General features: G+C 35.1%; 2 protein-coding genes across 2 annotated transcripts; one reads left to right on the top strand and one right to left on the bottom strand.

Annotated features, from left to right (window-relative positions):
• Positions 1–10883: 10883 nt before the first annotated feature.
• Positions 10884–12821, top strand: LOC110937083 (putative F-box protein PP2-B12). Its single transcript, XM_022179490.2, has 3 exons — positions 10884–11197; positions 11923–12041; positions 12216–12821. The coding sequence occupies exons 1-3, from the start codon at positions 10919–10921 to the stop codon at positions 12613–12615; spliced, it is 798 nt and encodes a 265-aa protein (XP_022035182.1). The 5' UTR covers positions 10884–10918; the 3' UTR covers positions 12616–12821.
• Positions 12822–13721: 900 nt separating this feature from the next.
• Positions 13722–15268, bottom strand: LOC110934974 (putative vesicle-associated membrane protein 726). The gene is made up of 5 exons (XM_022177638.2): positions 15076–15268; positions 14491–14632; positions 14153–14273; positions 13969–14031; positions 13722–13868 (listed from the first exon to the last, which is right to left on the bottom strand). The coding sequence occupies exons 1-5, from the start codon at positions 15266–15268 to the stop codon at positions 13722–13724; spliced, it is 666 nt and encodes a 221-aa protein (XP_022033330.1).
• Positions 15269–15527: the final 259 nt, after the last annotated feature.

The following is a 15527-nucleotide window of genomic DNA, read 5'->3' as shown; positions in this document are numbered from 1 at the left end:
AAGTGATTTAAGTAACGAGGCATGTGTAATATGATAAAAGCATGGTGGATACGCCACTGGTACTTCCTATATATAAGTGCTTTTGTGATATTACATATCGTAGCGTTATTTAAACCATTTCAATTTAGACATATTACATTTTACATAAATAACATATTTTCACAAGACATTGTTTTACAAACAGTTTATTTTATACAACTCATTTTACTTGGTTATTTAATTAACCATACACTTTTCTTTTATATAATCTGATTTCTTATCAAGTTTTCGTATGATTTATAAAAGAAAACATTTTACAAGGTTCATGACTAACTTTTGTTAAACATTTTTCTTTAAACTTACAAGTCATGAATCCTATTTTCTATAAAACCTATGTATCTCACATGCATTTTTATGCTGACGTACCTATTTTCACATGTGTGTTCAGGAGATGATGCATAGGATTGATCAAGATACACTTAGGCAGACTTGGGCCTTAGTGACAATAAAAGATGCAAGACTAGTTAATTATGTTATGTTGCTTTGATTTTAGGACATTGTAACTTCTTTTAATCAATAAAAAAAAATTTCAATTTCCATGTGTTATGAAACAATGATTCTGTTACAACACTCCCCGACGTTTCCGCCGCGATTTGTTGTTTTACGCAGTCGGGGTGTGACATGTGGACCCCACCAAGATCGAGGCGATAAAGAATTGGGAAACTCCTAAGACGCCAACCGAGATCCAACAGTTCTTGGGTTTGGCAGGGTATTATCGCAGATTCATTGATGATTTCTCTAAAATCGCTCGACCATTGACCTCCCTTACTCAAAAGGATAAGAAGTAATAATGGGAAGATAAGCAGGAAGAAGCTTTTCAGCTGCTAAAAAATAAGCTTTGCGATGCACCTATTTTGTCCCTACCCAAAGGCACCGATGACTTCGTGGTATACTATGACACCTCGCGTCAGGGATTGGGCTGCGTGCTGATGCAACATCAGAAAGTTATCACTTATGCTTCGCGCCAGTTGAAAGTTCATGAGAAGAATTACACCACACATGATTTGGAACTAGGCGCACTGGTGTTTGCTTTGAAGATTTGGAGGCATTACTTGTATGGCACCCGATGCACAATCTTCACCGATCATAAGAGCCTTCAGCACATATTCAACCAGAAGGAGCTTAACATGCGACAACGACATTGGCTAGAACTGTTAAATGATTATGATTGCGAAATCAAATATCACCCAGGAAAGGCGAATGTGGTAGCAGACGCCCTGAGTCGAAAAGAGAGGATTGAGCCCATAAGGGTTAGGGCTTTGGAGATGATTGTACAAACAGATCTATCGTTACTCATCCGCGCTGCTCAGAGAGAAGCTCTTAAGAAAGAGAATCTTGAGGAAGAATATCTCCATGGGATGGAGAAGAGGTTGATGCCCAACAAGGAAGGAACCTTGTGTTTCATGAAGCGAATTTGGGTTCCCCTCTTTGGTGGTCTTAGAGATGTGATCTTCGATGAAGCTCACAAATCGAGGTACTCGATCCACCCAGGATCGATAAGATGTACCAAGATTTGAAGGATTACTACTGGTGGCCAAGATTGAAAGGTGATGTTGCAACTTATGTTGGAAAATGCTTAACCTGTGCCAAAGTAAAGTCCGAATATCAGAAGCCTTCAGGACTTCTGCAGCAACCTGAGATACCCATGTGGAAGTGGGAGCAGATCTCAATGAATTTTGTAACCAAGTTGCCAAAGACACCCAGAGGACATGATACGATTTGGGTAATCATAGACCGTCTGACAAAATCTGCACACTTTTTACCGATCAAGGAGAAGGATAACACAGGTAAGCTAGCGGAGCTATACCTAAGGGAGATAGTCGCATGTCATGGAGTGCCTACCTCGATTATATCTGATAGATATGGAAGATTTATGTCGAGAATTTGGCAATCTTTCCAAGAAGCGTTTGGCTCACAGCTGAATTTGAGCACCGCATTTCACCCACAGACGGATGGCCAGAGTGAGAGAACAATTCAGACGCTTGAGGATATGTTGCGAGCTTATGTAATGGACTTGAGTGGCAGTTGGGACACTCACCTGCCTTTGGTTGAGTTTTCATATAATAACAGCTACCATACAAGCATTCAAGTTGCACCCTTTGAAGCTCTCTACAGACGAAAGTGTCGATCGCCGTTATGCCGGACAGATGCAGGCGATAGACAGCTGCTTGGTCCTGAATTGGTTCAAGAGACGACAAATAAGATAATGCAAATCCGAGAGCGCATTAAGGCGGCTCGTGATCGACAAAAGAGCTATGCGGACCATAGAAGGAAACCTTTGGAATTTGAAGTGGGAGATATGGTCCTATTGAAAGTTTCACCTTGGAAAGGTGTGGCACGCTTTGGGAAGCGTGGTAAGTTAAACCCACGATATATTGGACCGTTCAAAATCCTTGAAAGGATTGGTACTATAGCATATAGGTTGGATCTACCTGTGGAACTGAATGGTGTACATGATACATTCCATGTATCTAATCTGAAGAAAAGTCCAACACAAGAAACGGTGGTTATTCCTGCTGACGAAGTTCACATTGACGACACCCTCCACTTCACCGAGGAACCTGTTGAGGTTACTGACTGGAAGGTTAACAAGACTCGAAGGAGTAGTGTTAAACTAGTTAAGGTTAGATGGAATGCGCGTCACGACCCAGAGTTTACCTGGAAGCGTGAAGACCGCATGAAAGCTAAGTACCCACATTTATTCCCTAACACCCCTGTAGCTAGTAGTAGAGCTTAAAATTTCAGGACGAAATTTCCTTAACAGGGGGAGAATGTGACAACTGTCAAAAATCCAGGTATCCGTACAATTAGTTAATCATGATTAGTGCTTAATGACTGTGCTGAATTTAGAATTAACTGTTTTCTGATTACTTCATTATATTTACTTGTGCATCACTTATTGCATACTGTCATTTCATTACTGCATGCAAACATATTGGCATAGAGAACGCATTAAGTACAGTTAGCACAGTGAGCGGATAAATCAGGAAAATGCTGACATAACACAGCACTTAGACAGACAGTGATTTTGAGACCCAGCATAGGCTAGAAACTAAGTACCGCACTAGTATAGTGTGTAGGAAAGTAAGGATCCCAAAACTGCCTTTCTAAGTGATAGTTTAAGTGCTGGAAAGTGCCTAAACCTCACCCAAAGTGCTGAATTCAGCAAAAATCAACAATTTAACAATCAAATTTCATGCAGAAATATGCTTAAATGATCCTGAATGCTTTCCAAAGTGTCGGGAATCAAAGGTGTCACAAAAGGGTACATAAAGAACACTAAACTATATAATTTAGCACTTTAACGAACCAGTATCTAATCGAACAATCGGACACTACCCAAAACATCAAATTTACACTAGAAGCACTGTTTTAACGTTACTAAGCTAGTTATGGTCCCCGAACATCATAACACCTCCTAAAAATATCTAATAACCAAATCATGTAACTAACACTTGAATTGTAAGTAGATGGTAACTAAATGGTTAGAACCTATGCTAAGACCGCCCCCCCCCCCCACCTATCTTACGGCCCATACATGGCCCCACCAAGTGGATTTTATTTCAATTGTTTAATAGATCTTGTTCCCCATAAAATGGCATATTACACAAGAGTTAACTTGGTTAAATGGTTATAAGAAGAACATGAGAGATCTAGAACTCATAATCTTTCACACACTAACACACACTTAGCTCTCTCCTCCCTCTTGCTCTTGTTCTCGGCCGACCCCTCACCCACACATATCCATCATCATCCAATCTTCTTCAACCATTCCAAGATCATACAAAGGTGCTAGAGATCATACAAGGAAGCTTGGTGGCTTGGATATTGGAGGACCTCACTTATTTTCTTTTATCCTCTTCATTTCTACACTTGAATCATCCCTAGCCTTGTGCTAGTGGTAAGAACCTTGATCTATCTATTTTACATCTATTTTAAGTGGTTAATGATGAATCATGATTAAAAACATCAAGAACACTAAAGAATCATATGAAGTAAACATGAACATAAGCTTATTTAGTGAAGATATCTTGATGAATATAAGTTGTTATGCTTGTCGATATTTGATTGTTTGTAGAAATGATGTTGATCATCATAAGATCTTGGTAGATCATGATTAAAAACATAATCTAGCAAGATGTAAGAATGGAAATTGTTGTAGGATGATAGATCATCCACATGAAGATCATGAACTTGAAAGAACACTTTGTTTTCTTGAAAAGTAATGAATAAAGTAAGTTGTTAAACATGTAGATCTAGAGATTTGAGAATGATTTCTATAGAAACCAAGTTCAAAATATAAGTTTCATTAAATCTTGGTTCTTACATAAACAAATCTTGTTTTTAATGGTTAAACCAGTGTAGAAACACTTGTGTAACAAGAAGAATGGAAAAAGAAATATTTTTATAAAATATGTTTTGAAGTTGTAAACATCCAACTCCTTTAAAAATGAAGTTTTTAAAGAAGTAAACACATTTTAAAGGGTAACAAGACTTACTAAGAATACTAATAAGTACTACAAATTTTTACAAATATTCAAGTTCATGAAGTAGTAGAATATGCATGATTTTGGCAAGACTGGTAAGTAAAGGTTGTTAGTTGATGATTGTAAATTGATTGTGACGATTTTTACAAAAGAAAATGATATGCTTGAAAGCATGGAAACCTCCACTTTTAGGGGAAACTATGGCAAAAATTTCTAAAAATATAAACACTTAGAAAAATATTTTTTAAACAAATATTTACAAGTGTATTTTAAACCATGGATTTCCTACATAAACTATGCCATAATTTTTGTTACAAAAATACACATATTGGAGGTTGGTTTTTATAAATAAAAGTGACTAAATATGTATTTAGGAAATATATATTTAGAAGTCACCATGTGTGTGATTATTTGTATATTTTGTGTATTAGTTATATTATTTTAGGACTTCAAATATTATAACTCACAAAATACGAAGAAATTACCATCCAAAATATTACCAAAATTCCAAAGAATAAATATACAAGCTTACATAAAAATATTGGAGAACCGAACTATGAAATGTAACTTACAAAATATTCTGGAAAGATTTATTCACAAATAATATTTTGGTAAATAATATTTTGGACACCAAAGAAGTAAAAAAATATAATTTTAACAATTACCACAAAAATATATCGTATTTTTGAGAAGGAAAAATATATTATATTTTTGGCAAGTATAAAATATATATTTTCTTGAAATTATAGAAGATATATTATTTTTAAGAAATATATACTTTCTCACACAAACATGAGATACAATATTTTTGGGAAAAATATACACTTTCTTAAATAAATGTGAAGTATGTCATTTTTGGGGAAAATGAGTTTATATATATATATATATATATATATATATATATATATATATATATATATATATATATATATATATATATATATATATATATATATATATATATTCCAAGTGGACTTGAAAATTAATATGTTATTTTTGGAATTTATAAGGGAATATAAATATTTTTGCCAAAGAAAAAGTATAAATAATTTTTCTGAATAATATTCCATAAAGAATATATATTTTGGAAATATATAAATAGGATTTTTATTAAGAATACTATTCCGGAAAATTTAATACGAAATTAAGTATAAAGGATTCTTAATGAATACAATAAAAATACGTATCCTCGTACGTATAAACACACACCGGAATACGATTTCAAAACATGGCAAAATAAACATGTATAAGATACCCCCATCCTTGGAAAGGAAATACAAGTGAAAACACTTGAGAAGTATTATTACAATAATATTGTTTAACAATTATTCCAAAATTTATAAATATAATTTAAGTTAAAATATTAATTATTTTAACAAATAATTATGTAACTTGGAATAATGTCGAAGACACAAAAGAAACATAACTCAAGACCATTAATACTGAGTTAAGGCACGACCCGTTCGTCTAATAGACATTAGTACGTTGTAGGTAGTCGTGTTCACCGAAGAAGCTAGAGTTACGATTGCTGAAGACGCGAGACTGTGAGTTCACGTCCCCCTTTTCTTTTAACTGTTTTCGTTTTAGAACTTCGGGGGTGAAGCACATGTTGTAAATGATTATGATTTCAAAGGGTTTACAAATGAAATGAATTGCTAGATCATGTGAAAGGGTAGGCGTTAGCTTGAGACCATTAATCCTTTAGAAGGACCGAGGGGCATGAGTGATAGATCTATTTGGGTGTTGCGAGCCCCACCCATGAGTCCGCGAGTTGGCTCATGTGGTGACTATGTCGTTCCAGCCGGAAGGCCCGGTGCGAAATACGCAAAGGATTGAGCCTTCCTACACCGGTTCACCATGTTAATGTATTAGCTACACATTAATTGATCTGTTCATTTTCACAAATATATTTTCAATGTTTTTCAATGGTTTATCCACAATCACACACATGAACTCGCTCAACTTTCGTTGATGTTTTTCAAAATACATGTATTTCAGAGAATTAGTAGTGGATCTGACGGGCGTTGGATGTTTCAAGCTGCGTTAAGAATAAAAGATGTCATCCATGGTCTTAGGGTTGGACAGTGTGTCTTATTCCTGGACGAGACACGTCTTCCAAGTCCTGGTTTATTTAGTGTCATTGGTCGAGTCGTTGTAAACTTTTAAACAAGTTGCATGGGTTGTACTCGTATTTGAATTTCTACGTTTTATGACAATGTTGTCATGTTTTTTAAACTAAATTTATGGATGAACATCTATGGTTTTAATCATATAGTGTTGTTATGATTGAATGCAATGGTATTAAGAAAGTCACACCATAATCACGCTTCCGCAATATTCAGGGTGTGACACAATAGGATATGATGAGCACCGTGCCAACATGGTAAGCTAATCATAATTATAAATTTTAGTAACTATTTCTAATTTAGTACATATCATTTACATTACTTCATTTAATGTAGGAAAAAAGAGGATAAAAAAGTTGGATACACTAAAGTATTCTTCTAGACCCACGCTACAAAGGAGTGCAAAAAGATAGTACAAGATGGGGAGATCGATGCAAATGACTTTGATAATTTAGTGTTTGTTACTAAGCATGCAAAGAATTCATATGTTAATTAGCATTCATTATTTGTTTATAGTTATTGATTCAAGTCTTAGTGTTCAAAGTTTCCGTTTTATAAATTTTAGGTCGGGTACGCGCAACAACTTGACAAAATGTACCAGGGAGAAACAAAATGTGATGATTTGGCTATTTGGGAGAGTTTGCATCCCAAGTGTAAGGGTGGTAACTTGTTCGGGGTAGGATCTTCTGATCCTCATTTTGTGGTGACCGGCACACAATCTTCCATAACTTATGCGTCATATGATGATGCCAGGCAATCACAAGAGGTGTCATCATTGTTGTTATTTTAGATTGACCCGTTAGCCTTCACATAAAGGAGGAACTGCAATTATCTAACGTTTTAGCTAGGTTTATGATATTTGTTGGCTTGTTGTTTTCATATGGTAGTACAATGCTAATAGAGTACAATGTGTTAGAAATTTGTCAAACCTTTTTTAGGCTTACACCTAGAGGACATTGAGTTATGGCATGGGTTAAATGCCAGTATATTTAGGAATTTTTGCATTGTTAGTTAATGATTGTATTTTCCTAGTAAAATTAAGGTGAACTGTGCAGCAAGGCTGATTAAAATCAGCCCACTCGTTCTATAATTATTTTACATTATGTATCACCACTTGGAATAGAAAACCGTGAACAGGAAACAAGTTAAAAAAAAACAAGAAATTAGCTACAAGATAGATATCCACGAGGTCTATTTTTGGCTGATTAAAAAAAGAAGTTAGCTACGAGATAGATTTCCACAATTATTTGTTAACTTGGAGTTCGCTACTTTTTAAAGTTAAGTTCTATTTGACGATGGAGTTTGCTTGTTTGCTAGTGGTTTTGTAGCCAAATCTGCAAATATTATTTAGATAACCGAATATGTAACTAGATAATGCCCCTAAATATGTATTTAATGTTACATTTTTTTTTTGTTAATATGTATTAATAATGTCTACTTTGATAAATTCTAGCTTAAAAAAGTTCAAACGGAGTTGGAAAAATAAAGAGAGGCCCGAAAAAATATGGAAGCCCGTTTTGCACAATGGTAACAAGAGTGGGTCAAGCGTGAATGGGAGTCGGCCACAAATGCATTATGGAAAAAAAAAAGATGGAAGAAATGATGAATAGTTCAAGAAAAAAGTAAAGATGGTGTTTGTTTTGTAATATGAAAACGTGCTTTTCATATTACAAAAGCGCGTTTTCATATTAACTTTTGGTTTGTATTTCATTTTGAAATGCTAAGATCGTATTAGTTTTGTAATATGAAACGTGCTTTTCATTAGAAATTTTTGGTTATTATTACAAAAGCGAGTTTTCATATTAACTTTCGTTTTGTATTACATTTTGAAATGTTAAGATCCTATTAATTTTGTAATATGAAACACACTTTTCATTAGGATTTTTGGTATTGGTATTTAAATATTGTGTACAGGTTTTTTCTATTTTTAAAAATTTTATGCAATGTTTTGCTAAAAAAATAATCTGATTTTATTAAAAAAATTGTCTCAGTTTTATCAGAATCTGGTAACTTTAATTCTGTAGGAAATTTGTCGAAAGATCAAAATAAAAATTATTTTTATTTAAAACATTTGTAAGTACTATGTCGCAAAAATAAAAATCTAAAATTTGTAGGAAATTTGTCTAAAACAGTTTTTAGAATTTGTAGAAAGTTTGTCGAAAACAGTTTTTTTTAATTAATTGCTTTCTTAAATTATTATTATTAAAAATGACTAAAATAAAATATTAATAAAGTATGTTAAAAGTGGGATTTGTAACAAATTTGTCGAAAAATGGTGGGAAAGACTTTAAAAAAAATTGTCGGAATTTTGTGGAAAATCTTGCGATGGATTTTATTTGTCGGAAAGTTGTAGCAAATTTTCTGGTTGTTTTGTCGCAATCATACTTTTCGACAAGTATTTCTCACACGAACCAGTTTTATCGCAAATATTTAGCTAAGGTCAATTTTCCACAGATTTGCTACAAATATGCTTGTCGTATATGCATGCATAGTGGTGCACAAAAAACCTGAACCCGGACCCGGACCGGAAAATAAAACTCGGAACCAGGTATTATAAAACCTTGGTTTTTTATACCCGAACCCGAACCCGACCCTACCCATAGGGTAGGGGTTGGGTATACATTTCTTTTATAAAACCCGAACCCGGAACCGGGTTTTTTTATACCCGTTTTCAACCCGGGTTTTACGAGTACCCGGTTTCAACCCGAACCCGGAACCGGGTTTTTTCAATACCCGGTCCGAGTTTCCCAATACCTTGTTCGGGTTTTTTCGTTTTTTTGTGTTTTTTCGAGTTTTGTACCTTGGTAACAAAGTGTATTATGATCATTTGTTTGATTTACATTGTATCTCTATACCCTATAAAAGGGGTCTTTGATGACGAACAATAAAGAAGAGGGTCAAGTTATTCGAAGCTATCTATGATCATTATCTTATTCGATTCGGTTCAATGATTATTTAGGTGTCATGTATTTCTATGATTTATCCAAAAAAAAATGAATACCCGAGGCATACCCGAACAAAACCCGAACAAAACCCGAACCCAACCCGATCCATACCCAACCTTACCCGAACCCGAAAATAGGGTATTATAATACCCGGGTATTAGAAAACCCGACCCGAACCCTACCCGAACCCGGGTATATAGGGTATACATTTTTTATATAAAATCCGGACCCGGACCCGATCCAGGTATTGTCAATAACCGATTTTGTAGAACCCGATCGTACCCGAACCCAGTTCCATACCTGGAACCGGGTATTCAGAAAGCCCGATTTGTTCACCACTATGCATGCATGCAAAAAGAGTAGGAACAATTGATCTTTAAATCCCTTGGGCTTCCGGATGATTCTTGCGGGTCTTGAAGATGGGCCTGGGCTGGTCGCATCTTCTATTGGGTCTGGGCATGTATCAAGTTCCAAAACCCCTAAAACGTCAACACGAGTTATCAGATTTGCATAAGCCACTCCCTCACATTTGAATCCACATCATCAATTGTCTTCTTCTTCTTCTTACAGTTGAATCCACCAACCCCGGTAGAGAGATCACTAGAGATACAAGGAACAAAGCACTTGTTGCCACAAGAGAGGGCTCTTGCTTCCAAGTGGAATGAAGAGGGGGTCCATAAGTATGATGTACATATTTTTTTATTCTTTATTTTCTAAGCCCAGATGCCGTGAAATTCTTTAACAGGGTTTAGGGAGTCGTGAATAGTAATTTCTTAACCCTTAAAAGTCATTTCGTCTTTAGTAGGACCTGCAGTTTTACAATTCAAAATGGGGTTACGGTGCAGCTTGTTGCTCATTTACCTACCGTTTGTAATTTGCTGTTTTGAAATGAAAACTTCAAACTTTACACAAATAAAATATTAATAGAAGACAAACATTAGTTAGTACATAGACCAAACTTAGTCCTTCTAATTAAGCAGTAAAAAATTAAGATATAACTTTAAACCTACGAACCAAAACTGCAGTACAACTATAACACAATTCTTTTTTTAAATATAATAGTTGTCTTCTTATTGTGTAAGATAAGATTAAGTAAAAAACAAAAATTGACAATTTTAGGTGAAAGGTTAAAAAAATAGACCGAGAAAATAAAATAGGAGGAAACTTAGTGAGAAAGTTTTAAACAGTGGAACAAATGAATAAAATGGTACCGTTGACGTAGACTTGTAAGTTTATTTAAATTTGTTATTCCCGTTGAACAAAGCTGTGCTTGTTACTTTGTCCAATTGTTGGGTATACCCAACGCAACCATAGAGAAGAAATGACTGAATCCGACAACGCCCCTAGTTTCTCGGATCTGCCGGAAGGCTGCGTGACTGACATACTCTCCATCACCTCACCTCGTGATGCCTGCAGAGCTGCTTCGATATCCAAATCATTCCATTCAGCGGCAGATTCTGATGCCGTTTGGGACCGGTTTCTGCCTCTAGATTACCGCCAAGTCATCACGAGAGCAGTTTCTCCTGTAGATTTTGAGTCTAAAAGGCAACTCTACCACCGGTTATCCGAGTCATATATCATCCTTGATCGCGGTTATTTGGCAAGTCAAACAACTTGGTGATCGGTTAATTGAATTGTGATCTAAGTCGATTATAATATTTGTTTAACAAAGCCACCTTATGGTAATAGATTACCTACGTTGTTTCTTTTAGATCTACAAATATTTCTGGTTAAAAGGGTTACAACTATTTTGAGTCACAAGATAAAGTAAAGACTCAAGGCCCCATTTTCTAAATGTTATTGTTATAAAAGTGGCGGATCTATGATTTCTGTGAGTGAGTGGTGATAAAAAAATGAGTTCGTTAAAGTAGGATTGGATTACGTATATAAAAATAGGATAAAAAAGTTTTAGTTAAAGTGAGACTGGATTAAGATCGAATATTTTTGGACCCAGAAGGCCATATCAAAAAAATTGGATTGAACGATGCATATATATATATTTTTTAAAATAAATACTAGGGCCCAAGCCTAAAAACTCACCACAAAGAGCCGCTCATGTTTTTAGTTTATTTAGTTTGAAACTGAACCGAACTGAATTAAGGACGTTCACAACTGAATCAAAAAGTTGTAATTTGGTTGGGTTAAATAAGAGTGGGATAATTGTTATGGGCTATGTAAATCCGGTTCAATTTCACACAGTTATGGCTCAGTTCAGTTTTCAGATTGAAACCGAATAATAAACGCCCGTAGACAAAACGATTCTAACATGCATCTTATTCATTTGCAATTCTTAGTTGCTCATGAAAGATATGATCTTGTAAATAGGGTCTGAAGCTAGACAAGGAGAGTGGGAGAAAATGCTATATGTTGGGGACGAGAAACTTATCAATTGCGTGGGGTGGCGACACTCGTTACTGGGAATGGGGTCATTCACCAAAATCAAGGTCTCCCTCCCTCCGTGATGTTAGGATTTATACAAAAGGGGCGGACCAAGTGTTATCTACTATCATATTTAAAGATTGACCATGGCGATATAAAATACTTGGTCTGCCACTGTCCAAAAATATGATCTAAATCAAAAGTCCCAAACTTATATACATGTGTAACTATTCATGCAGGTTTGCAGAGGTAGGCATACTTAGATGTGTATGGTGGCTTGATATCCAAGGCAGAATAGCAAGTGCAATGTTGTCCCCAAAGACAACATATGTAGCATATCTTGTCTTTCGAGTCACTAGGGATTCGTGGGGACTTTCTGCGGCTGGAAAAACTATAGTTACCTTTGGCGGAGTAAGAAATGAGACATCTAATGTTTATCTTCAACAACCACGGACACGCGGACGGCCACAGACACAGGCACACACTCAGACACCGAGAAACGATGGATGGATGGAGATCAAATTGGGTGAATTTTACTATGATAATGGAGATGAAGGTGAAATTGAGATCGGGTTTCAGGAGCATCATGAATATAAAGAAGGCCTTATTGTGGAAGGTATTGAGGTTCGGCCTAAGTAGTGTTTTAATTATTGGTTGTGAATAAAAGGCTTGTTGACAATATGAGTTTGTAAATTGTCAACAATAAACTTCTATTTTATATAATACTAAGTGGGTGTGCTTTTATTTACCTTTTCTATCTATAGTTTTTGTATGTGATCAAGAACATTATACCGTTCTTTAAGTGTTTGATAATATGCATGAACGAAACCTTTTCTGTTGGATTTTATTTGGTGTAGACTGGGATTTAGTTTTATTGAATATTCATATTCATATTCATATGAAAAGATCGTATTCATATTCATATTCTTACGGTTCAGAAAATGAAAGGATAAAATCATAAAATGCATCACCCCTTTTGTTATATTGTTCCTACAATCACATGTGCAGCAACACACGCGTGGCAGTGTGATCCTACCACAATGTCTCCTCGGACGCACTTGAGAGTGTTGTTTTTGTATTATATTGGAGAAATTGTTACCCTTATTGCTATTTCCATCATCCACTACAAGTTTTATGGGTTATTAGAGCAAAGAGTGAGAGGAGATCTAGAGAAATAATTAAAGAACCATTTAATTATTGTATGTAATGTACAATCGATTAACTCTTTTGAAATTACATTGCATGCTTTAGATATGAATCTCTTAATATTTATAAATATGATTTCTTATATGTCTTTATAACATCGACATGTGACCGATCTAGGACAAGCCATTACATCCAACTATGTCATACAAGATACTATTTAGAAACCTTATGTACCATCATAGTGATCACTTATATCATTTACATCATTATTTGATTATGAACACATATCAAAATCTAGCATCATGTGTTACGAAAACTTGAAGTAGATCTAACCATATCAGTTATGTATTCTTTCTTAAGGAACATGATCTTATTATAATCGTGGCCATTAAGAAAATGCAGAATAAATCCGATCAGTGACAATGACAAAATGCACTGATTTATCAAAGCTTTGCTAAATAAGCTTCTAAGGGTGCCAAAATTTTCTTTACCGTAAATAACAAACCCTATGCACCCATGGACCTAAAGCTTAGCAGGTAGGGAAGTGGATATCCAAACCAGAAGAAAACTGTAATCGCGCCTTGTAGAAAGGGAAGATTTTAATTGCATTTGAATTCAGGGCAGACTGAGAGAATAATGATCAGCAACAACGCGATAAGGATACCAAATATTACGAGTTTCACCTTCATATTGTGAATCCACATTTTCCTCTTCATCTTGGTTCCTTGTTTCTTGAAATCTTGTGCCTAAACATGATATAAGTCAACCAATCAAGTTAGTATTATCAAATTAGAGAAAACATGTTTTGTACCTTTATAAGGAGGTTGAAACATTAAACTAAATAACCTGATTGCGAAGGTTGTCGCTCTTATCAACAAGTAGTTCAATCTTCTCTCCGCGATCAAGTACCTGAACGCAACAAAATTTGAATCAAACATCATGTAGACTATTGATTACAAAAACGACGAATTCCGTTTAGTTCAGAAAGGAACCTTAAACCAAGTATTATGCTAAAAACCGCGAGAGGTACCTTCTCGATGTTCTCCATCATCACTCCCTTGACTTCAGTAACTTGAGCCTTGACCTTAGCAATCTTGCTAATTTCTTCCGGATGAGAGACACAGTAGCGCATATGCTCTTTCAGTTTCGATCTGAAATCGCAAAAACATTCACGAAAAGAACATATAAACCCGGTTATATAAAGATAAATGGGTCTTTTTCTTTTAAATTTAACTTCTAGGTTTGTCGATATCTTGAATACTGATAACCCCGAAATCAAGTAAAAAACGTACCCATTTATCATCAATGGTTTTAAAAATAACCCATTTCTTAAAAAGTTCTATATAAGATCTGTGTATACATATTTACCCAAACTCTTTGTTCAGACCCTTTGCACCAGCAGTTTGGCCTTTGCCTGCCCCATATTTATTATAAAAATCATCCTTAATACGCTCCAGGAAGCCAATGGGAAGCTCCCTTCCTGCAGACTCGACCGCGACAACACAGTATGCTGCATAAGCCAAATGAAGTCATTAGAACTTATCACGATTAAAAGTAATCTCCAATATATAATTGAACACTAAATGAATTAATGTGTGGCATGGTTTTTACAGTTTTTTTTTTGGATCATAAATTTCATAATCAAATGTGTGCAACCATTGATCAAACAATCTTATTCATAAAATGGTTATCATCTTAATAAAGCATCAAGATTGTTCACACGTTAACATGTTGTAATGTCAAATTATAATGCAAACATTTCTTCAAAATCTAAACAACAAAATGATATACAAGTGATGATTATTTTCAAACAAACATGTTAATGTTATGATATTGATTGTAAACACTGACCACCATAAGGCGTACGTCTATCATCAGTCGTATGACAGATCCAAACAACGATATACGACAAACACAGATAAGAAATTATTCCACAAACAACATTGAACTCACTGAATCCTTGCTCAACGAGGTAGTTGAACGTGTGATCATCGCAGTTATACGTGAACCGGTTGTTGGTGGTGGGGAGTTTCTGAAGACATTGGGCAGCAATGCTTTGAAAATTCCCGGTGAACTCGGTGTACTCAGCTAGGATCACTGTCTCTCTAGCGACAAAACTATAGATTAGAGGTCCTTGTGAAGACATTCTTTTGATCTATTGTACTCGAAATTATATTAAGTGGAACCGGACCAGAAGAGTTTCTGGAAGTGTAATCGGAAAATGATGATCTAAATGGGAAGAGTTTGTGTGGAAAGACAGAGAAGAAGGCATGAGACATTTTGTGCGAGTGAGAGAAAAAGTAGGAAAATGTTTCTATAAATCCTCATCTCACTTGGTCATTTTTTCCGAATAAATAGAAAACTTTTACCATTTTCTTTCCTTTTATGTTCAAGAAAGTCGTGTC

Source organism: Helianthus annuus, chromosome 15 (genome assembly GCF_002127325.2).
Source record: "Helianthus annuus cultivar XRQ/B chromosome 15, HanXRQr2.0-SUNRISE, whole genome shotgun sequence".
NCBI classification, from domain to species: Eukaryota; Viridiplantae; Streptophyta; class Magnoliopsida; order Asterales; family Asteraceae; genus Helianthus; species Helianthus annuus.
The sequence above is the reverse complement of the archived record's forward strand: the minus strand, read 5'-3'. Positions and strand labels throughout refer to the sequence as shown.